Source organism: Ictidomys tridecemlineatus, chromosome 8, assembly GCF_052094955.1.
Source record: "Ictidomys tridecemlineatus isolate mIctTri1 chromosome 8, mIctTri1.hap1, whole genome shotgun sequence".
Lineage (NCBI taxonomy): Eukaryota > Metazoa > Chordata > Mammalia > Rodentia > Sciuridae > Ictidomys > Ictidomys tridecemlineatus.
The window spans coordinates 75740530-75765743 of record NC_135484.1 but is presented as its reverse complement, the minus strand read 5'-3'; the positions used below and the strand labels follow the sequence as shown (position 1 = coordinate 75765743).

Below are 25214 nucleotides of genomic sequence, written 5' to 3'. Positions count from 1 at the left end.
ATATATATGTATAGAATTCCAGGAGGAGGAAAAGAATGAGAAAAATATTTGAAGAATAGAGGCCAAATATTTCACAAATTTGAAGAAATACATAAAATTGTGAATTTAGAAGCTTAGCAAATCCAAACATGGTCAAAAGAAAGCAAACCACATCTAGGCACATCCATTTGCTGAAAGTCAAAGAGAAAATCTTGAAAGTAGTCAGAGAAAACATACCAAGAAAAAATAAAATGACTGCTGAGGAAAAATGTGGTACCATCAACTCTGAATTTTATATTCACAAAGATACAGAATTCTTTTTGAGGCTAAGTTGAAATAAGAAGTTTTTAAACTGATAATTTATTACCAGCTAACTTGCACTATAAGAAATGCTTTCAGTTTGAAAGATAGTGATTTCTGATGACAGCTCAAGAAGTCAGGAAATGGTATTTGTTATGGTTTGGATGTGAGATGTCCCCCAAAAGCTCACATGTGAAACAGTACAAGAAAGTTCAGAGGAGAAAGGATCAGGTTTTAAAAGTCTTAACCCAATCAGTGATTTAATCCCATGATAGTGATTAATGAGTGGTAACTGAAGTGGTATGGTGTGGCTGGAGGAGGTAGGAATTGAGGCATGGCTTTGGGTATATATTTGTATCTGGCCAGTGGAGTCTCTCTCTGCTTTCTGATCGTCATATGAGCTGGTTTCCTTTGCCACACTCTTCTGCCATGTTGTTAAGGTGTGTCTTACCTCAAGCCCTGAGGAGAGGAGCCAGCTATCTATGAATTGAGACCTCTGAAACCATGAGCCCTCAAATAAACTCTTCCTTCTCAACAGTTGTGCTTGGTGGGGTAATTTCATCTCAGCAGTGAAAAAGTTGACTAAAACAGTGTTTGCATAAGAGAAAAGATTACATTTTACTTTCTTCACTATTAAAGAATATATGACTGTTTAAAGCAAAAGTTATAACATTGTATTGTGGACTTTTATATAAGAAGCAGAAGTTACCAGGACAGGGAAGATATTTAGCAAAGAAATTTAAGAGGAAAAAAATATAATAAAATTAGTTTAGTGATAAATTTTTAGTATAATTTTTTGATACCTGTGTAAAAGTGAATTCTATAAATAATGATATGGGTGGGTTTAAGGGAAGAAAGAATTTTTGGGCTCTGGTTTGTCTTTAGAACTCTGCAAGGGGTCTGCAAGGGGCATTGCTGGCTAGTTCCTGAGTTAATGATTCATGTCTGGGGAAGGTGGGCAAAGCATATTTTTTCCATATTGCAGAATAAAGCCCTGCTTCCTGATGTCAAAAAAAAAAAAAAAAAAAGAATAGGTGATAGGGCTGAGGTTCTGGCTCAGTGGTATAGCACTTGCCTAGTACGTGTGAGGCACTGGGTTCAATCTTCAGCACACATAAAATAAATAAGTAAATAAATAAAGGCATTGTATTCATCTACGACTAAAAAAAAGAATAGGGGATAGAGAGCAGTAAACATGAATTTATACATGAAGAGGTATAATATTAATTCATAAGTAAGCAAGTAAAAGTTCTGGATATATGCTATAATTTTTAAAACAGTTATTAAAAATAATGCAAAGAGATAAGGCTAAATTAAATTCTATAGAAAATTGGTTAACTTAAAATAAGGAAAGGAGAGGAACAGAGACAGAAAATTTAGGGACTGAGGAATTAATAAAAAGGTAGATTAAAATTCATCTATAATAGTTAATCTACATGTAAATGGACCAAGTGCTCTAATTAAAAGGTAGAGATTGTCTATGTTGCGTGTGTGTCTGTTCATGTTATCAGGACCTGTCTGCATAATGTCTATAAGAGATATACTTTAGGGCTGAGGATGTGGCTCAAGTGGTAGCGCGCTTGCCTAGCATGCATGAGGCACAGGGTTCGATTCTCAGCACCACATAAAACTAAAATAAAGATGTTGTGTCCACCTAAAGCTAAAAAAAAAAAAATTAAAAAAGAAGTATACTTTAGAGATACAGATAACTTACAGATTAAGTTGAAAGTTACAGATAAGTTGAAACAAAATGTGTAGAAAAATGTATATTATCTAGACAGGAAGTAAAATTTGATTTGATCTGACTGGTTGGATTATATTAATATCAGATAAAAAGTATTACCAAGGACAAGAATTTTAACAAATATGGAAGTTTTGTAATGATGAAAAGAGTTCTTAGTGTTTTTATGTGTCAACAGAACTTCAAAATATATAAAGCAAACATTAGCAGAATTGAGGGAGAGAATTAAAAATCTTCAGTTATAGTTGTAGATTTTTCTGATCAATTGTTGTAATTAGATAAATATCAGTCGACATAATGAAAATAATGTGCAGTTTCTTTACTGAACACAAGATGGCAAAGTAGTCACAGTACTTACAAAAAAATCAAGCTGTACATTTGAATACAGTGAAATATACCCTGATTTTACCTTATGAACATATCTTCTCCCTCCTCATTTATTTTGAAGTCAACAACATGAACAGTGGTGAATAACTTAAATAAATAGGAGTAATACTTGGTACATACATGATAGGCTTAAGATAAATTTTGTTGATGGGATATAATATGGGATTTTAGAGTTAAATATTTGAATTTTAAAACTAAAAATTATTTTTTAATCTGATTACAAAATTACTAATTTTGCTTATAGCAGTGATCCTCAAACTTTTTGGTCTTATGATCCCTTTATTATGTAAAAAATTATCATGGACCCCCAAAGGACTTTGTATGATGATCTTGATTGATATTTGCCTCTTAGAAATTAAAATTAAGAAACCTAAAGAATATTTTAATATTAATTTAAAAATAAAATAAAATTATTATGGTTTGGATCTTGAAAAACTCTTGTTTTAAAAGTATAGTCCCCAATACAGCCAGGTTTAAAGGTGGGGCTTTTAGGAAGTGATTACATTGAGAACTATAACCTCATCAGTGGATTAATCCATTTGATAGACTAATAATTTGAATAATAGTTAACTGCTGTACTGGGTGGTAACTATAGGCAGTAGGGCATGAAGTAAGTCTGTGGAGCTGTGGCCTGGACCACATCTGTCCCTGGCCCCCTTCTCTCTCTTTCTGTTTCCCAGGTGTCATGAACTGAACACCTTTCTTCTACCATGCCCTTCCACCAAGATGTTCTACCTCACTTTAGGCCCACCAATAGAGTTGGCCATCCATGGATTGAGCCTCTGAAACCATGAGTCCCAAATAAACTTTTCAGGTATTATGGTAACAGCAACAAAAAACTGACTAACACATAAACTCACTCTATGTTATCTTTTATAGTACTTATGTTTATGAAAATAGCTACTTTTTAAATCAGAAAAACAGACTAGTGATATTATTTTACATTTTAGTAAATATCTATGATGTGTGGCAGTAGATGATAAGTGGATTATCATGTTACCTTCTGCATCCAGTCTTATATCACATGTTTTGTAGTCTCTAGAAAACCCTACATTTGTGGAAGAATGTGAATTTAAAAAGGCATAACATTTTAGTCTCACTGTGAAGATTTTTTTGCCTTGGACTACCAAAAGTGTCTTGAGCTCCCTCAGGAGTCTCTATACTAACTTGTGAGACTCTCTGACTTACAAAAAAGAACAAAGAAGAAATGAAAAATTATTAATGGGTGTATGGTCTGAACCATGGTGATGTAGTTAATTGTGGTAACTTCCTCTGGGAGATTGATTAGTAGGTATAAAATGTTTTAGAGTCTTCCATTGGACTCTCTTTAAGCACTGTCTTACAGAGTTAAGTGTGAGATGAGGTTGAAGTATCCTGTAGTCCAGTTCTGACTTTAATCATCTGAGATAGGTGATATGATTTGGGTTCTCAGTGGGAAAAGGCTTTTCCTCTCTATGGGGAGTTGAAGTAGTGACCAAAAAAGAGCTCTCTGAAATTAGTACCTTCATACATTGCTGGTGAAAATGGAAAAATAGTCTGGCTATTTCTCAAAAGGTTAAATATAGAATACTGTATGTGCCAGTCAGCTTTTTATCACTGTGGCAAAATACCTGAGATGAACAACTTATAAGGAAGTAAGCTCATAATTTCAGAGCTTTCAACTCATGATCAGTTGGCTCTATTGCTTTTGAGTCTATGGCAAGGAAGTATATCATAATGGGACCATGTGGCAGAGAGAACTGCTCTACTCATAATAGCCAGCAGGCAGAAAAACAAGAAAGGGTCACAGTATCCACTTCAAGGCCACAACTTTAATAACTTCTTTCCACTAGGACTCACTTACTGAAGGTTCCACTATCTGCCAGTAGCACCATGGGCTGGGAACCAACCCTTCTACACATGGACCTTTGGGGGATATTCTAGATGCAAATTGTAACACTATCTGACCCACCAAGTTTACGCCTAGGATTATATGTCAAAGAAAATGAACATGAAAACATAAATGTCTACACAAAAACTATCTGTAGAAACAACCATGTTCATCCACTGATGAATGTATAATTATACACAATGTGATATATCTATACTTGGAATATTATCTATTTATAAAAAGGAAAACTACTGATACATGTCATGGATGAACCTTGAGAACATGCTAAGTGAAAGAAGATAGATCTTAAAAGATCACATATTGTATGATTCCATTTATAGGAAGTGTCTAGGGTATACAAATCTATATAGACAGAAGGTTAGGGGTTACCTAGGGCTAAGAGAATGGGAGGAAGTCTTCATGAGGAATGTTTATATATTGGTTAAATTGTAATACCAATCATGTGCTCATTTTCCCCTTTATAAAGACTTACTGTTCTTCACAATATAAAGAGAATTTCTCCCTTTAAAATAACTTATGAATTCCCTATTTTTGTTTATCTTAATATTTGTTAAGATCAGATAATCATGATTACTAGTCTCTTCACATTGGCTGCTAGTCTACATTGTATTAAAAGCTCATTCACAGCAACACTGTTAGGCAACTGGTATATTTTCCTCTACACATCTTGCTGTGGATTTTAAAAGTTTTCACACAGAAATTGACACATACTTATTGATAAGTATTTTATTGTAAGATACCTGCAGTCTTTATCAGAGATAATTGGGAGCTTAAATTAAAAGCAAATAAATACTAAAAGTTTACCTAAAAAAATTTAGACAGTGTTTGTCAAGATGGAAAGAGTACTTTCTGTGTAGAATGGAAATATCAGTTTCTAATGTTTATTTTTAGTTATCATAAAAGTGATATTGATGTTTGTATTCATAATAGCTACCATTCTGACTGGAGTGAGATGAAATCTTAGAGCAGTTTTGATTTCCATTTCTCTGATTGCTAGTGATGATGAACATTTTTTCATATATTGATTGATTGTATGGTATCGTCTGAGAAGTGTCAAAAGATACACTCATACATTGCTGGTGGGACTGCAAATTGGTGCAGCCAATATGGAAAGTAGTATGGAGATTTCTTGGAAAACTGGGAATGGAACCACCATTTGACCCAGCTATCCCTCTCCTCAGTCTATACCCAAAGGACTTATAAATAGCATACTATAGGGACACAGCCACATCCATGTTTATAGCAGCACAATTCACAATAGTTAAACTGTGGAAACAACCTGCATACCCTTCAATCCATGAATGGATAAAAAAAATGTGGTGTATATACACAGTGGAATTTTACTCAGCAATAAATGAGAATAAAGTCATGGCATTTACAGGTAAAGGGATGGAGTTGGAGAAGATAATGCTAAGTGAAGTTAGCCAATCCCCCCAAAACAAATGCCGAATGTTTTCTCTGATATAACAAGTGTGATTCATAGTGGGGTAGGGACGGGGAGCATGGGAGGAATAGACAAACTCTAGATAGGTCAGAGGGGTGTGAGGGGAAGGGAGGAGGTGGGGATTAGCAATGATGGTGGAATGTGATGGACATTATTATCCAAAGTACATGTATGAAGATGTGAATTGGTGTGAAGATACCTTGTATACAACCAGAGATATGAAAAGTTGTGCTCTATGTGTGTAATAAGAAAAAAAATAATTAAAAAATGATATTGATCCTTGAACTGAGCTTTTAGAAGGGTGGTGAACTCCCAGACACTGGAATTACTCAAATAGACACTGGATGATCCTCTATCTATATGTGGGGTAGAGGTGAATCTTGGGCTGGATGAGAGAGCAAACTAAAAATTGCCTATAAAGATCTTCCAGTGTTCAGACACCATTTTGTGATTGACTTGAAGTAAGAGTTTCTGATAAGACAAATTATCAAGTGATCATTTTAAATGGGAGATTTTTATTCTAAGAACTTATCTGAGAGCTAAGAGTTCTAGATTCACAACACAGAAGACATAATTTACTGTGAAATGTGCTAAGAACAGGTAACAGCAGTGCATTACCTAAAGAAACTCAGGTTAGCTGTTGTCTTGCATATGTACTTTTAATTGTGCTACACCTCTGCTAGAATGAATTAGATAATTGTATACCCTGAATTCCTAGGGCATTTGAAAATGGTGTATTTAAACATTGGAATATATCTTCCTAATACAGCTGTTGTATTTAATTTAATACATTGCTCTTCTTAGTAGTACTCAAATTAGTCCTTTTCTTGTGTGTACTCTTGGTTAGAGTTTCAAACACACACACACACACACACACACAATAGAGTATGAGCATAAAGGAGGGGATGGATGGATGGATAGAGATAGATATTTTCCTCTGCCACTGAAGGTCACCCATGTAAATGATAGTACCAGTTGGATTGTGATCAGAAGATCTTGGTCAAAGCCCAGTTTTGCACTATCCAGGGTTAGTGTTTCGTAAATCAGTTTCTGCCTATTTTTTTCTTATTCTATCATTAGAATTTACATTTTTGCAGAAAAATTAGAGCCTAGCATCAATTTGAGTTTATGCTTCTTGGTCCACAAATATTATTCATTTCTATTTAATGGTAATTGGCTGCTGAAATCTGCCACATCTGGGCAATAAGAGATGTAGGAAGAAATTTAAGAATTGTGTCACTGGAAACTTAAGAGGGTTAAGAAATTATTTTCTAAAGATTAGGTGCTAAGATTAGGTAAGAGGCTAGAACATTGTACTCCAGAGATTTATTTAATAAAAGCTATATATGAACAAAGAGCATAATAAGGCATGATGGGAAAAAGCATAACATTTTTGTGATTTTTTTTTATTCCACATTTAAGGGTCCAACTTTTTAATTGTTAGGAAATGGTTTTGTAAAGGAAAAAAAGGAAGGAGATAAAAGAGGAAGGGAAGAGTCTGTGTATCAGAGGAAATGGACCAATTCCCTTTTGGAGCTTGGTTTAAGTGTCATAATGAGCAGATTACTAATACTACTAAGTGTGTTTGGATCTAATATATCTTGAACTGAAATACTGTCTAATAGACTTAATTACTACGGTGAAGGATTTTGTAAGCATTCCTAATTTTTTCTTTCTGAAAAGGATGGGATGTTTTTTCAGGTCCACAGGTCCTGGTCTCTCAGAAAAAAAAAAGGCAGGATTATGAGGGGCATCAATCTAAGGGGCGATAAGGCAGCAGAGAACATATGTGTGATATTTTAGGCTTTACAGGCTGACACAACTATTAAAGCTACCTGAAAAACTGGTTGTGAAACATGACATTTGTCACAGATGATCATGTGTTGTAAAGATCTTGTTCCTGAGAAATTTTAGAGCTCTGGTCAAGACTAGATTGCAGAGAAAGTTTGAAACTTATTTGGAATGCATCCTCTGTTTTAAGAAGCCCACTGGGAATAATTTTAATCTTAATCATTACCATCACATTTGTGTTCTTTGGATTTTGGAGCATTAAACAATACAAACACGTTTGATGGAGAAGGAGAAATGTAGTAGGACTCAACTAGTTTTTTTAAACTTCTTTGGAGGACTTCTGAAAGAGATTCTTTTAATTCATTTCCTTTTGTGCTTGCCTTTAGGCAGTTTTATAAAGAACCCTGGACTAATTGGTTATTTTCAAAAATTTAACTGGTGGAAAAGCTTCAGTACTTTTCTCGGGACTGAAATTAGCTTCTTCTTTCCTTTCAGGATAATTATATCACTGGAACATTTAAGTTATTTGAGGTTTTTTAAATTCATGGAGGTCATCATATGAAAAGAGGCTAATCTTGGATTTAAAAAAACAGTTTTTATTACACTTTCAAGGTATCTTTAGGGCTAGGTTTATGTGCTTTTTACTTATGTACTGTTTATACTTAAAAAGCAGCTCACTTCTTTCAGAAGGTTATTCATTGAGATAGCTGCTTTATTTGTTCCCTGTTTCTCATAGATAAAAATGTAATTGAATAGATGAATAGATTATATAAATATTTAGGAAAAAGCTAAAGATTAAAATCTAAACTATAAATCTTTGTTCCTGGACAATTGAAAAGTTGGACTTACTTTTCACAGACCGAAGTGGTCACTTGTGTTGAATCAGGTCAGGTATATGGATGAGATCTTTGTTCCTCTTTATCTACCAGATCCTTCTACCAAGACAATAGAGGATGATAGAATGGAATATTATTGCTGTGTAAACTCTCTGGGCATGTTTTACTTTCAAAAATTATGTACACATAAAGAGTTTCATCATTTTGTGTTGGGAGGCAATCCTCTATGAGTATTTGAATTTTTGTGTATCTTATAAGCAGACATTGACTGTTTTTTGTTCTGGATTATCTTTTTAGGTATGTTTGCATAGTGAACAAACTTGGATGATAAAGTATCTCCTTCTAGAACAAAGAGCAGGTTTGCTTATGGTTCTATATAATATAGATAATGTCTCCCTTTAGAATAAGGACAGGTGTGCTTAACTGTCCTTTATAAAAGATTCAAGTTTCCTAAGCTCAATGAGCCTCTCCTGAAGGAACAGGTCTTACTGGGCCATTTTCATAGCTTCATAGGAATTGAGATTCAGGGAACTTGTACAAATATTAATATTGCATTTATTGATGTGAGTGCTAAACATGTTTCCAACCTTCAAGTCTGCCAGGGCCCATGAAACTGGCAGGTAAACTTATTGGCTTGCAAGTATAGTGAAATTTCAGACGCTTTACAGTTCTGAATTAATAATTTGTTAAATAAAATGTATTGGAAAAGATTTATTGGAACTTACATTTATTGACTTTACAATATTTAAGAAGTTTATTGAGGATATTATTTCTCTTTGCTTTGATATAGGGTTTGTATATAATGTCAGCTCATATATGGAGTTTCATCCTGGTGGAGAAGATGAACTGATGAGAGCAGCAGGATCAGATGGTACTGACCTTTTTGATCAGGTAAGATACTGAAAGTAATTGAAGTAATACAATAGCAGAGTGCTCATAGATTTAGCACTGTGACATTTTTAGGAAGAAAAAAATAGTTGCATAAATTTCAGATATGTTGACTTGAATCTTGAAATATAGGCAGATGTTCACAGTAGCAGCTGTCCATTTAATTTGTTTTGTATTAAAACTTTTGAGGTGGTTTCAAATCCTTGGCTTACTTGCTGCTTCCCCCTTGGCAAGTATTTACCAAGTCTTGATTATTTTTATAATAATGGTAATTGATTTACAGAAAGCAGTAAAGATTGGAAAAAGGAACATTGAAACCTCTGCTAACTTGCTGAGTCTCTCACTTTAAGCAAGTCACTTAGCTTCTCTATTCTTAGTCTTTCCTCATTTAGGGATTGTATATACATTCTGCCTGCTCATTGTACTGAATCTGCATATCACATAGAAAGATAGATGAGGCTGATAAAATGAATAGAAAAGTTATTTTTTTCTGAGTGATAGCAAAGGTTGTCTATGGGTATCTCAGAAGATACTTAGTTACTTTCTGCCTTATATTTAGGTAAATATTAGCTCTTATACATTAAAAAAGTTACCCAGAATATTTTAATTATTCTCAACTGTTGTTCTAGCGATCTTTAGAAGGATAGAAATTTGCCTTTGTTTCACATATGTTTTTGTTTGTATTTTAATGATAATTAGCCATGTTATAGTACTGGTATTTTATCATTCAAGAGATCTGAATTAGATTGGGTTATTTTGTATTGTTTTTTATCAAATATAATTTGGTTTCTGTTCTTCCTATTTTTAAAATTTATGTTAATATTTGTTTTTTGACTAGGTTATGGTAAATATAATTTGTTTAATATTTAAAAGAAGTAGTATACATCTACTTAAGTGACAGAATCTCATTTGCTGTTAATGTTCTACCTGGGTTGGAGAAAAGTCATGTTTGCATATTGGTTGTAATAGCATTTTCATTGGGAGACTTATTGCTGTTTTAAAGGAAGTTCTCATTGTCATTTGATATTTGTTATTATCCAGCAATGCAAACCAAATAAAAAGGATTAGGAATATTTGCCTTAAAACTGGTCTGTCACATTTTTCTTCTGTATCTGCCTTGATGCTGGATGTACTCTTTCACAATAATAATTTTCAGTGAAATCTAGTCTTACTTCGTGTTACGAGTTTATATGGGCCTTATTTAAGGAAAGCTTTTTTGGAAGAAGTTATAAGAACTACTATATCATTAAGTCTGGCTGCTAAACCAATACTGTAGTTACCAAATTGTTACATTCCCCTTGGCTTTAATAAGACCAGTGAAATTTATTTAAGACTTTTCACTTACCATGAAAGTAAACAACTTTGTATATTAGAAATTATGATGAAGCTTTTTGGATCTTTCAATATAAAACTTTTCTTGTGCCAAATATTTGAGTCATACAAAAACTATTAAATAATCTCTTTATTTTCATAATTGTCTCCAGTTTTGATCCCACTCCTGACCTCTTGTCTTGCATTTCCAAATGCCTCATGAGCAATTTGATAACCTGTTGATATTTCGACTCAGTGTGCTCTCAAGTGCTATGAACTTTTTTCTTCTTTCCTATTTTCCCCTCTTCTGTCTTTATAACAGGGACTTGAAGGCACTGAATAATCTTTGCCTTCTCTCACTCTGCCCCAGTATTCAGTCACTGTCCAAATCCAATGATGATTTTAAATTTTATACGTTTTTCTCCCTTCCCATTGCCTTGTTTCATCATCACCTTCTTTAGCCCTACTATTTTAATACTGCTTAGTATCTTCAGGATCAGTTTAGATAACTTGACAGATAGATTAGTTTTCTTTTTCTTTTTAAATACTGTTTTAGTTGACAGTGGACCTTTATTTTATTTATATGTGGTGCTAAGTATTGAACCTAGTACCTCACACATGCTAGCCAAGTGCTCTACCACTGAGCCTCAACCCTAGTCCCTAGATTAGTTTTATTAAAGACCATTGTCTTAGCACCTTGCTCTTCAACTTTTCAGTGGTCACTACTGACAGTGGAATAAATTTAGTTATTTACCTGGTATTTGACACCCTAAAGAAAATACATCAGGGTAAATAAATATAATAAAATAAATATAACAAAAAATAAAATATATTAGGGTAAATCAGTTTGCTCTGCTTTGAGCAACCTGAAGTGCCTGCTGTTTTTCACCAATTCTATGCCTTTGCCTCCCTGATTATCTTTTTTTTTATGTATTTACTTAAGTTCAACCCCAACCATTTCCTTCAAAGATAGTTTTTTATACATTAGTGGATGCTCCATAAATATTTGACAAATTTAATTTCAATTTATATTAATAAATGAGTGCCCATTATAAGATATTTATATTTGTAAACTAATTTTCTGTTTTAGTGTTACTTATTTACTCAGGGTGATAAAGATTCTAATAGCAACATTTTTGACCTGATTATTTTAATGTTTATATAGTATTTTACTCGGTAATATATTATGATTTTCCTTTACTGATCTTTTTACAATTGAATATTGAGATTGTTCCAGCATTTTGTTTATTTAAATAATGCTGTGATTGAGTGTCATGGTATTTGCATCTTTGTGTAAATGCAAATATTTTTTTCAAGTAAATTTCTAAATATATGAGTGAAAGACCTATTTATTTTAAGGCTTTTAATGCATATTGAGAAGGTACCAACCAAAAAGATTATTTAAATCTAATTCCCACCAATGTTGTCTGGCAGCAAATATTGTCAGTTGTTTTCCTTGAAGTACCTCTTGCTTTGCTCATTTTCAGAAAAGTTTCTGCTAAATACCCAAATCTGAATAACCAGTTTGCTTATAAGTTCATGTATAAATGATTTTTCATGAGAAAAGCCCTATTCAGTTTGCAGATTGAGCAATTTCTTATGTGTTTTTCCTTAAGATGATCATCATACTTTATAGTAGAAGTATGTTTTGAGACCTTCCTATTTTGCCACACAGAATCTAAAAATATCCACACTAAACCGTCCAGGTTTAATAAAATTAATAATTTTTATATTTTGTATAGGATAGTCTTAAATATCATCCCCGCCCCAAGTCTGTGGTGGCAAAGAATATAAAGATTACTAGAACATTTAGGAGCCATTGCCTTGATTAGTGGGATGCCAGCAGTTTTGCCCACTGTTGCTTATAGCATCATTGCTGATGTCAAAACAGTGAAAAAAGTGAGTGACATCTCACTATTCTCATGAAACTAATTTAGACTTTGTGTATACCTAAAGAGGTGTTAAAAACTTCCAGAAGTCTGTAGAGCACACTTTGAGGACACTCTTTTAAATTGTCTTTGTCTATTCTGCTTTCCTATCACTCCTTGTTGGCTAAGTGAAACTGCCCCAGAGCAGTCTCAAAAGGTTGTTTTTTGTTCATAATTAAATAAGAGCTTCCTGTGAGTTAGACTTATGTTGCATTTCTGCCATTTATCTCCCATGCCAGGTTCACCGTTGGGTCAATTATGAATCCATGCTGAAAGAATGCCTGGTTGGAAGAATGGCAGTTAAACCTGCCATCCCAAAAGGTAAGTAAGTGGTGCTAGTGTTAAACTGGCATTATTGATGTGTGATATATAAGCAGTATTTTTCCCCTTGGACTTCAATAAATAGACTTAAATAAATCACTGTATTTTCCTCATTTTCATTATCTTTCTGCTCTAGCTACACTAAAGGTTTAATTTTAGTTCTTCTTAAGAATTATGTGGTGACTTTGTTTTAAAATTTTAACACTTTTTTTTTGAGAATTCATAGTGTGAGGAGTAAGCATTACAAAAGTAAGAAAACGTTATTTACTCTTTGTTTAGTTTTAATTAGTCTCTTAGCCTGTTGTTACATGGGCAGATTGGCAACAATTCTTAGTTAGGGTTGATTTTTAGACTTAAATTTTTTGATTGGGATATATTCACATGATTAAAAAATCTGAAAATATGAAAAGTTATACAGTAAGATTTTCCCTCCTTCTTTGTGTCCACTTTACCTGATTGTTCACATTCCTTGGGTCCTTAATATAGAATACCCCATTCTTCTATTAAACTTCTTTCAAAGTATAATCATTTTCTTCCCCTTACCTCTGAGTTGAGGCTCCATAATCTAAGTAGTCATGTCTTACTTCCTGACCTTCTTTCAGAAGAGCACACTTTGAGAATTTTAGACATGGAATTGAAGTATAAGAAATAGCTTGCATAATCCCTTTCTATGAAGGAATGTTAGTCATTTCTTTTGAGTAACTCCTAATCTTGACACTCAGATTAGGAATAAATTGGTACAACTAGAGTCTTCTGCTACTTATTTCAGTGAGTTTATAATTGAAGGATTGATTGCCAGAGGCTTCTCAATAGAATGAAACTAGCATAAGTATATCTAGATTTGAATCATAGCACCATGACATATTAGTTGTGCAATCTTGAAGCCAATTTCTACTTCTAATTTGTACAATGATTCATAATATTAGGAATTCACGTGAATAAATTTCTTTGCACAATGAGTGGAATAGAAGATAAGTAAGGATTATTTTCCTTCCTATCACTGCAAAACAAATAAGCAATATGTATATATAACAAAGAAAATAAGTTTGAGCTTCGTGTTTGAAAATTCTTCTAAACCCACTTACTTTTGTAAACCAATCCCTTTTGCATCTACATTGGCTCCTATGTTCATAATTAAGTGCCAGCAGGAGAGATGATCCTAACCAAAATTTCTTAACAACTAACTTTACCAAATCCTTAATGTTATGTACCTTCATAATCTAGTAGTAAAGATCATGTGTTCTTCTATGATGCCATTCAGGGTGATTAGAAAGTATGGTCATGCTCCTTGGGTATGACTGTAGTTTGGATCTGGAATATTTCCCAAAGACTCATGCATTAAATAACTGGTTGCCAATGCAGGTGAATATTTTTGAAAGTGATTAGATTTTGAGGGCTCTGACCTCTCCAAAGGATTAGTCTATTGTTGGATTAATTGCTCAGTAAACTATTGGGAGGTTGAGAAAACTGTAGGAAGTAAAACCAGCTGGAGAAAGTGGGTTATTGGGGGTGTGCTCTTGGGGACTATATCTTGTTGCTGGGTGCCCCCCCTTTTTTTCATGGTCTCAATTAGGTGAGCATCTCTACTCAGCCATGATCTGCCTCATTAAAGGTCCAAAGTGGTGGCGCCAAGTGTCCATGGACTGAAAACCATGAGCCATGGTCCAAAATAAATCTTTTCTTCTTTAAGTTGTTTAATCAGGTACTTTGTCACAGGATAGAAAGCTTACTAACATAGGTGTCTACTCCGTAGAAGAAATTTAATTAGTAAAATAACTTTTCTAATTTTTTTCTATCTCTCTGGAAATGATAGAAATCTATCTTCAGCATGCTTGATCAAATACAACAAACATAATTTTAAATTACAGTTACTCTGGGTGTTGAAAAAGAGAAAGATTTTTGCAGTATTCACCCAGCAAGGAGTCCAGAAACTGTTAAACTCAGATTTGCCTCTTGCATCAGTTGGTTGCAGGAGGATTTATAGAAAGAGAGGGAAGCAGCTTCTTGTAAATTGGATGTTGAGAAAGAGGAGTTTTAGGTTTGTCTTATGCAGAAAATTTCCTCATAAGGAAATTCCCAGATTGAAAAAAAAAAGTCAGGGAGAATAGCAACCAAGAATGATAACCCTCCACTTTCGCAAGCCCTTATATAGATACTAGGAACTTAGAGCCATACATTTCCATAGTCACACAGGAATGGAAGACATTTTTGAGTTCATAATAGGCAGGAAGATCCCTGAGATGTTGGAGTGTCTTTTCTGTCTTAATCTTGTTTACAAGGTAATGGAGAAGAGGAAAGAGAAATTTCTGAGAATTTAATACCAAACAAGGGCTTGCTCTCTGCACACAGAAGCTATTACTAAAACTCTGGGTATTGAAAAAGAAAAAGATTTTTTGCAGTATTCACTCAGCAAGGAGGCCAGGAACTGTTAAGCTCAGATTTGCCTCTTGCATCTCTTGGTAGCAGGTGAATTTATAGAAAGAGAGGGAAGCAGCTTTTTGTCTGTTGAATGGTAAGAAAGAGGAGTTTTAGATTTGTCTTATGCAGGCATAGATGGTCATCATGCCTCTTCACAGATTGCATATTTCTTTTATTGGGGAAGTTATCATGTTTTGCATGGAGGCTTTTGATCTTATAATGTCAAAAGGTCATTGACTGGAGGAACTGTCTTTTTCTGTTGATGTTCTTTCTTTCTTTTTTTTTTGTCACAGTTATGAAAAGCTGACTAATCCAATAGCTTAAGCATTTTGTTATTTATGAAATTTAGGTTCAGGTTTAGCTGCTTTCAGTCCTACCCACCTGTGAGTTTAAATGTACTACTTATGAGTTTGGAATAAACATTTGGGATTCAAATATCACACCCATGTGGTCTCAGAAACTCCAAACCAAGAAGTAAAATGGTCTCTTGTTATTGGTTCATAGGCTTCCTGGCAAATATATGCATAAATTTTTAATGAAGTAACACATTTCATCCTGAATCCCTAAAACCCCATAGATACAGATCAGATAGTTATTAGTGCTCAGTACAAAATTTGAGAACACATCCTCGCCAACATTTATTGTTGTTTGTCTTTATAATAGCTGCCATTCTGACAGGAGTGAGATGAAATCTTAGAGTAGTTTTGATTTCCATTTCTCTAAAGGTACACTCATACATTGCTGGTGGGACTACAAATTGGTGCAGCCAGTATGGAAAGCAATATGGAGAGAACTTGGAAAACTGGGAATGGAACTACCATTTGACCCAGCTATCCCTCTCCTCAGTCTATACCCAAAGGACTTAAAAACAGCATACCACAGGGACACAGCCACATCCATGTTTATAGCAGCACAATTCACAATAGCTAAACTGTGGAAACCAACCTAGATGCCCTTCAGTAGATGAATGGATAAAAAATGTGGCATATATACACAATGGAATATTCCTCAGCAATAAATGAGAATAAAATCACAGCATTTGCAGGTAAATGGATGAGTTGGAGAAGATAATGCTAAGTGAAGTTAGCCAATCCCCCCAAAACAAATGCCGAATGTTTTCTCTGATATAACAAGTGTTGATTCATAGTGGGATAGGGACGAGGAGCATGGGAGGAATAGACGAACTCTAGATAGGACAGAGGGGTGTGGGGGAAGGGAGGAGGTGGGGATTAGCAATGATGGTGGAATGTGATGGACATTATTATCCAAAGTACATGTATAAAGACAGGGTGGGAATATACCTTATATATAACCAGAGATATGAAAAATTGTACTCAATATGTATAATATGAATTGTAATGCATTCCACTGTCATTTATTTTTAAAAAATTGGGAACACGTGAGGAAACAAATTAGAAACAAATTGCAGAATTTCACCCCTAGAATTTTATCTAGAATGAAGATAGTTATGTTTTAAATATTTGGGAAAATAAGAATGAACTGGTAACATGAGTGGAAAATAGCCACATAGAATTGAAAAAGAATTGTCTAGAACATCTAGAAATGAAAAATGAAACTGGTGAAAATAAAAAGTATATAGCATGAATAGTCAAATAAATCAAAAATAGTAGAAGAGTTCAGTAAACAGCAGGATTGAAAAGCAGAACCTATATAGAATGTGGCACAGAGACAAGAAAATATGCAAGAAACCTGAACACCAGAATAATAAAATCTAACACTTATAATCAAATTTCCAGAATGAAGTAGTAGGAATGAGGAAGACACAACATACGAAGGGTCAGTGGCTTTGAATTTTCCAGAATTGATAAAAGTATAAATCTAAGTTTAGCTAGTTCAGCAAATCTGAAACAAAGTAAATGAAAGAGAAGCAACATATAGACTCTTTATAGTCAGAGATAGGTAACCATTAGTTAGAACGTTGACAACTAGTTTTATTTACTAGCTACTGTAGCTAGTTTACTAAAACAATGGTAAGCGCCAGTTGAATTGTATGTTGAAAATATTGAGGTAAAAATAACTGACAGCCTAAAATCATTTAGTAACAAAGATGAAACAAAGTTACATAATAGCAGCAAAAAACCCAAAAGACAAAATATTAAAAAATTTTTAAAAACCACAGAAATCCAACAAACTATTTTTCCTCATCAATAAAATGGAGTTTAAGAATAAATATCCGGGGCTGGGGATATGGTTGAGAGGTAGAATACTTGCCTAACATGAGCAAGGCCCTGAGTTCAATCCCCAGTATGGCAAAAAGAAAACAAAAAAGCAAACTTCCTAATGTTATTGTAAGGATTGAAGAAGCAACAGATGATGGAGGAAATTGAAGTGGTTATTGCATTGTGGCTATCTTTGCCCCTTTGTTCCTTTGATTCTTTTATACGTCTCTACAGTTATTGGGTATATACTAGCATGCAGTGATCTATTTTACCATGAAAGATGCTTATATTTCTGTGAAAATTGAAAGATTATTCTTATTATTAACAGGACCTGTAAGAGTGGAGTTGTGAATCAGTCTATGCTTCATCATAAAATCTTTTGAGATCATGAATATTTGCTAGGGTGAGTCCAGTAGTGGATGGTGATATGAGAAAACTTGAAAGGCATTAGGAAGCAAAGATAAGAATTTTACAAACCAGAAGAGCATTGGTTGTAAGTAAAGGGACTTCTGTAACAGTGGAGACTTAAGATCCACTCACAGAAAGATTGCAAATTAGACCAAACAGCAGTGGATTAGGGAAAAGTATTAGGTAATGGAGCCTGAACTCCAGGCTGACCAGAACAGGGAGACATTATGAAAGGGACAAAGCAACTAAGGAGGAAGATTGAATGTGTCAGAAATAAGAAAGCTGTTATAACAACCCCTTGTATGCCTTTCATCATAGGCAACGATGAATCATCAGTCTCTGCTGGCCTGAGACTCACCAATAGAGACTATTAGATGGTATAACTGTGTAATTGTCCAAACTAGGACAGTTTTAAGGATGAAAGCAGGCTCTATTAGTAATTATTCTGGCAATAGAGAATAATCTGTGACAAACCAGGGTATGTGTTTCTCTTACAATTAGAACTCCAAGTGATGGTGAAAGGAGACTGTTGCTGAAATGGAACTTGGTGGGGGAGGTGGTAGATATACTGAAGAGGAATTTTATACATGGGCTTTTTTCAGAATGACAGCCTAAAATTTTTAGATGAGGTGAGCTGTCAGACCCCAGTGTAGGGATCCAGAACTGGCATTTTGGGGGATCACCAAATTAGGCAGTTCTATGTTAGTTCTAAGTTTATTTGGTGGTTTCTATTGTGGCTTTGGAGTAATGCCTGTGATTCAAGGAATAAAACTGGACAGTGAGTAGACTCAGAATATACAACATAATGTTATTACTAAGCAAAGAATCAGGTTTGCTTATTATAATCCTTTGTTTAAAAGTATTATGATTTATAAAAGGCTCTGGGAAGTATTATTAATAATGAATAAAGAAGAAACTTTGCTTGAAAAGGTAAGCTTCAATTATGGTAATTTCTATGGTGGAACACTTCATTCTCTGATAAAGATGAAAAATGAGTTCTTATTCTGCCCTTATTCTTTGGCTGTCATTATTGTAGCTACTAACCACATGTGCTATTGAGCAATATAAATGTGCCTAGTACAAATTCAGATATAATGTAAATTTAAAATAAAATATCTCTGGATTTTAAGATAGTTTGGAAAAAATAGAATGTAAAATAATTTATAATCTTTACATTGTTTACATGTTGAAATGATAATATTGTGGAAATATTGTCAAAACCTATTACTAAATTTAACTTGTTTCTCTTTTACTTCATTAAATTGTTATTAGATTTAAAATTATACATTTGGCTTGTCTTATATTTCTTTTGGACAGCACTGTTCTAACCCATAAGTATACTTTAAAAAATGTAATATAATATTTTAAAAAATAATTATATTTTCCAGTGGCATCATGTAGTCTCAGAAATGTTTCTCCTTAATTTCTCTTTGCTTTATGTAGTTTCTATTTGCTTTATGTTTTTAGGTTTCATGGTCATTCCCTAGCATTTAATGACTGTAAACAATTTAGAACTGTAGATTGGTAGAATAGTTGAAGATGGAAGGATTTAGAGCTTTTATTACACTTCCAGTTGAAAAGCAAAGACACTGAGGCTTATATGTGTACATACTTTACCAAAATTTGAGTTCCTCTTTTATCATTCCTTCCTTCCCCACTCCCCCTTCCCCTTCCTTCCTTCCTTTCTTATACTGGGAATTAAACCCAGAGTTATTTAATTGGAGAAGCCTAATGTTTGAAGAAATCATAGGCACCTTTTTGCTTTAATAGTGTTAACCACTTTTAAATAATTTATTTTCCTTTGTTCTTAACCACTAGTATATCAACTAGGGTTGATTTTCTTCCTAATGGAACATTTGGGAATGTTTGGAGACATTTTGATTATAGCAACTAAACTAAATACTGCTAGCATTCTGTGGATAGAAAGAAATCAGGGATGCTACTAAAAACTCTACAATGCAAGACAGAATTTTACAACAAAGAATTGTCTAGCCCCCAATGTTAGTAGGGCTGAAATGGAGAAAACATCTTGTATGTAGTAGTTCTTTATTTAAAAAAAAATATTAGTGGCACATGCAAGCTAAGCTGGTTTGAAGACAGTGGATAGCTCTCTGGTTCATCCCATGCAAGTCAAACCCTGGCATCTGTAGAGTCAGAGATATAGATAGACATTGCACCAATAAGGTGATGAGTCATTAATTTCCAGGTGTCCTGTTCTGTCATAGCACTGTTAACATGCACAAGAAAACTGTTAAATGGGCCAACTGCCAGCTTGCAGTTCAACTTCTTGTAAAACCAGAATTCTTTTTATAAGGAGCCTAAGTTTCCTCATTGGTAAAATGGTATAATTCAGGTAGACAAAGCACAAGCTTCAAGGCTAACTGGTAGGGGAGAAGTAAGACTAGTGGAGAGCAGGGACAGGTGGTCATAATGAAGTGGTCATAGTGAAAGGCTTTACTAAATGAGCAGATTTGCTGTTTCAATCTGGCTGACTTAATTTGTTCATGCTGCCATAGGGCCTATTATCTTGGTGATTTCTGCCAGAAAGATTAAAGGGAAATGTAATTGGTTAGGAGACAGATGCAAACCCAAACAGGAAGTGTGTCTTCTGGTGTTGGCGTGCCTGACTGACATTTTGTGTCAGCATTTGTTTTGTTTTCAGATGTCTTAGTCACCTTTTTGTTGCTATGACAAGATACATAAGATGATTAACTTAAAAGGAGGAAAGATTTATTTTGGGTTATGGTTTCAAATGTTCAGTCCATGATCACCTGGCTCCATTGCATTGGGCCTCAGGAAAGGCACAATATTATAGCAGCAGGAACATATGAAAGAGAAAGCTACTCACCTCATGATGTCCAGGAAGCAAAGAGACAGAGGAAAGGGCTAGGGACAAGATACAGATTTCGAGGACATGCCAAAAGTGACTCACTTCTGCTTCCTGAAGTTTCTACCACCTCCTGATAGTGCCACCAGCCAGGGACCAAGCCTTTAAATACGAACCTTTGGGGGACATTCCAGATCCAAACCATAACATCATGCAAAAATGATTTTTAAATGTGTATATTGACGTGTAGGTGATTCCACACGAGGAAGAAATTGTTAGACACTCAGAGGATAGGACAGGAATGGAAAATAACTGACAAATTGGAGAATTGAATGAAAAATGATGAGGTTAGCTGACTGAGGAAGAAAATATAAACTTCTGGAAGTGTGGTATATAGTATGATAATTAAATGAACAGTGGAGGAAAAACTGATTGTAGAATATGTAAGTATCTGGTACTTTTGATCTTTTAATCCTGGGATTTTTTTCAGAATATATGTTTAAACCTTTTTTTCCCCCCAGTGCTGACAGTTGAACTCAGAATCTTACACATGCTAAGTCAGTTCTCTGCCACTGAGGAGCTACATACCCAGCTTTTTATTTTTAACTATTAAGTCTTCATTTTAATTCTGTTAGTAAACTGCCTCTAGGAGAATGTGTAATCCCCAGCCTTTGAAGTTAAAAGAGATATATAGAATATAAAGGAGATTCAGAAGGTATTTACCAAGATGAACACAGGAAACATAGGTTAACGATAGCTTAAAAGCATAGAATTTATAAGATTTTAGTAATGAATATGTAATTCAAAGCAAAAGCAAGAATTATCATTGTGTTTCTTTAAGACAAGTTTTGTTTAGAGATATGGAAGATGAGAAAACAATGGTTATTAAACACATTGTAGAGAACCAGTGAATCTTCTGGCAAGAGTAAATAAATTCCAAGGGCTGGAATTGTGCTTAGTGGTAGAGCACTTGCCTAGCATGTGTGAGGCACTGGGTCAGATTCTCATCACCACATATAAGTAAATGAATGGAAAAAGGTCCATCAACAACTGAAAAAAAAGTGTATTAAAAAAAAAGAGTAAACAGTCAAGGGAATCTTGAATGGCAAAGTTTGAACTTTGTGAATAAGATCCATGGTGTTAAGACTGATCTCATATCTGATAGTTACATAATACTAACCTTTTGGAATAAGAAAAGGACATGAGAAATGGAATTACAAGATGAATAAAAAGCATTCAAATATAAATTTTCAGAATTTTTCTTTATAGAATGCTTTTCTTTGGGGCTGTCTGACAAATGCCTATGTTTTCAAAACAATAAAATACTACTTCCTCAGTGTAGTCCTTTAAATTTTCCAAGTATAATTTATTCTATGATTCTACAATGTCTCCTACTTACCTTTTTAATAAATCTTATCACATAATATTAAAAAGAACAAACATTTTTATTTTTAATAAGTAATAAATTCTTATGATTCAAAAAGTTCCTTGTTATAACTGTCTCCCATCAGACCTTTCCCATCCCATGCACACATAAAAGTAACCATGTTATTATAGTTTTATTGTAAATCTTTCAAATTATCTTTATGTATAAATAATCTGAATATATTTTCCCTGTTAAGATGATTATCAATAGATATTTATTAAAAGAATGAGTGTGCTGGTAAAACAGTCTTTCTTTACCGTAGGAGCTCCACTCAGTAATGGTGAACCAGGTTTGGGTCATAGTTAAAAATGCTCATCTAGTCCCCTTACTAATGAAGAGTAGATAGATTGCTGACAGATGACATGCCAGGCCTTCTTAATGACTCTGACCTCTTCTTCAGGAGTAGAGGCTCTTTTCAGAGTAATTAACCAACATTATGAGAAGATATAAATTTGATTATTCATGGGGCCAACCAAATGATAGGATTAACTATCAAGAGAGAGTATCAAATTTCTATTCAAGGGAGAAAATATCTCCTGTGACTAAAATTATTGAGATATAAGTATGCTTTAGAGTAAAAAGTGGTCTATATTTCTATGATTTAGTTTTTTTAAAAACAGTTTTAAAAGTAATATTATCTGGTACTTCTTATATTGGAATGAAAAATACTTAGGAAAACATTGACTAATCTTGCAAAATTTAGAAAGTTCTGAAGATTCAACTCATCTAAGGCAAGAAGTGATCACATGAAATAATTTTTTTTTCCCTAGGAAAAAATTATCAGGACAATTTTTCAAAATCTTGTGTAACTCTTAGTTTAAAAACAAATTGTTTTTCATGATAAATAAGATCAAACTTTTTTCTGTGCTGTACACTGAAGATAGATTTATTTGCTTATGTGTTGTGAATTTACTGTTTACTATAAGATTAAGAATCACAGATGCGTTAACAGTGATAGATAAAACTGGAGTAAAGTAAGTGATCAGGGGGAGACATCTGTGTTCCTTGCAGATTATAAGATTAGATTTTTATCTGAGGGTTGACAAACAAAGCTCATTTTGAGGAATAATTTAAGTATATTTTAAGTCTCATGTCTTTTTGAAATATATTAAACAATAGCATGTCAAAAATAGGGCCAATTTTCAAGGGAGACAAATTCCATCTTTGATTTGTAGTTGAAAGTGGTGGATTTCATTCAGGCCCTTACCCTCTAATTTTTATCCTTGAAGGAGGGGATTTTTTTCATTATTATATGTTATTGAGATCACTTTCTGTCATAAAGTGATTTTAGTAAGATGGGGAGAATGGAAAGGAATATGATCTGGCCTCCTTAGACATGCTTATTGTGTGACGGATAAATCAAATAGAAATAATTGTGGAATTTCTGATGATTAGAAATTAGAAGACAAAAAAATTGGAAGCTTTGACTTAAGGACATTGTTTTATTTTTCTTAAAACAAGGTAATGTCAATTTAACAAGTGATGTGACCTTAATGATAATACACTTATAGTTTTTAAGATACAGCTTTGTGAAATTGGCTGCCATCCTGAAAAAAAAAAAAGAGAAAAAACAAACCTGTTAAATTTTTAGGGGGTTTTAACACTAATAATTACATTCAAAATGCATGTGAAAGTCTTAATGTATTTTCATTATTTCAGCTACTTTAATCTTATAATAATGATTTTTAAGTGTTGATAATACTAAAAGAGAAAAACTATAAAGTGCATTTCTTTCAGTTGTTGACATGTGTGTTTTATTTTATGGAATATAGTTTCATAAATCTGTTTATACTAATTTAGAATATGATATCCTAGACTAAACCTGGGTTTTAATTGCTTTCTAGAGGAATTAACTTCCTCAGCCATTTAGTATAATCCAGTGATAGAGCAATTGCCTAGAGTTTCCAAAGCCTTCCATTTGATTTCCAGAATAAAGTAGGGTAAGAAAGAAAGTGATTAACTAAGGTATTAGAAAAAAGTGACCAAAGAAGTAGGAAAAGGCTCAGTGAATTGAGAGACAAACATTGGGAGAAATTGCCAGGCTGTTTTTATAGATGAAACTCACTTAGTTTAAACAAAGGCTATCTATTTATTAGACTCATTTCTGTCCTCAGGACAGAAATTGTTGGTCGTTCAAAACATTACATAGTTCTTAATATATCATATTTCACAGTTTGATTCAAGTGGGTTATGAATTCCCAATTTTACCCGGTCGAAAGGAGGGGTAAGACAAGATAATACAAGTGGAAGAAATGATTTACAGTAGAGGGGGTAGAGAGAGAAAAGGGAGGGGAGGGGAGGGGAGGGGAGGGGCAATAGTAGAGAATAGGATAGACAGCAAAAAAAGACTTTTAAGAAGGAAGGGCTGTGAGGATTAAATCAAATATTCTAATGTTGTCTTTGACATGATAGTATTCTTAACTGACTTTTCCTCCCCCAAATCACCCTACAGACTATCGTGAGGAAAAGAGAGTCTTAAATGGTAAGTCACACAGATTTATAATAAAAATATATCATACTCATATGCTTATGTCCAATTTGACAGAATATTTTGGGCCCCTTATTCCAACCATTATTCACTTTCACAGTAGTGTTTTCTGTGACTTCCCTGAACACATATTCATTTGCCCAAAGCTTGAATACTTGTGGTGATTAAAATGGTGCTGAATGATACAATGCCCTCAGGCATTTGAACTCTCCTTCATTGTTTATACACAGATGTTGAATAGCTTATTAATCTACCAGTCTGTGCTAGCTTCTTCAGCCATTTAGTATGACTCTTAATTTTCACTGACATTGCCCCTATCCTCCCCAAAATTTGCTGTGTTGGTGAATACCAATTCATGAAATGCATGGGGTTACTCTGATTGAATTATGTAATTGTACATTTGGAGAGACATATTTTTCTCTCTGTTTGCAAAAGAAAGTTATAGAAATGCAGCCAATAAACCAGATTGGATGAGTTACCTTTTTCTTTTTGATTAGAGAAAATAGTCTGTATTTTACATGAATTTATGCAATTTTTGATACCTGAAGCTGTTGTCTGATGGTATTATACTGTATTAAATTAAGGATTTAGTTTTTGTCTGATGACGGACTCCTTTGTGGTACTACAAAAGTAACAAACTTGGAATGGAA

The 25214-nt window shown here is 33.8% G+C and overlaps 1 protein-coding gene across 4 annotated transcripts in view; it reads left to right on the top strand.

The window, feature by feature from the left end:
* The window catches only part of Cyb5r4 (cytochrome b5 reductase 4), a 101177-nt gene that overhangs the window by 13358 nt on the left and 62605 nt on the right, over nucleotides 1-25214 (top strand). For 3 of the 4 annotated variants that reach the window (XM_021726039.3, XM_021726040.3, XM_005324749.4), the window contains 3 exons: nucleotides 9160-9260; nucleotides 12736-12817; nucleotides 24529-24558. In XM_021726039.3, the coding sequence (XP_021581714.2) occupies nucleotides 9160-9260; nucleotides 12736-12817; nucleotides 24529-24558 (213 nt within the window). The remainder of the gene's footprint in view (nucleotides 1-9159; nucleotides 9261-12735; nucleotides 12818-24528; nucleotides 24559-25214) is intronic. The other variant, XM_040283036.2, reaches the window with a different exon arrangement.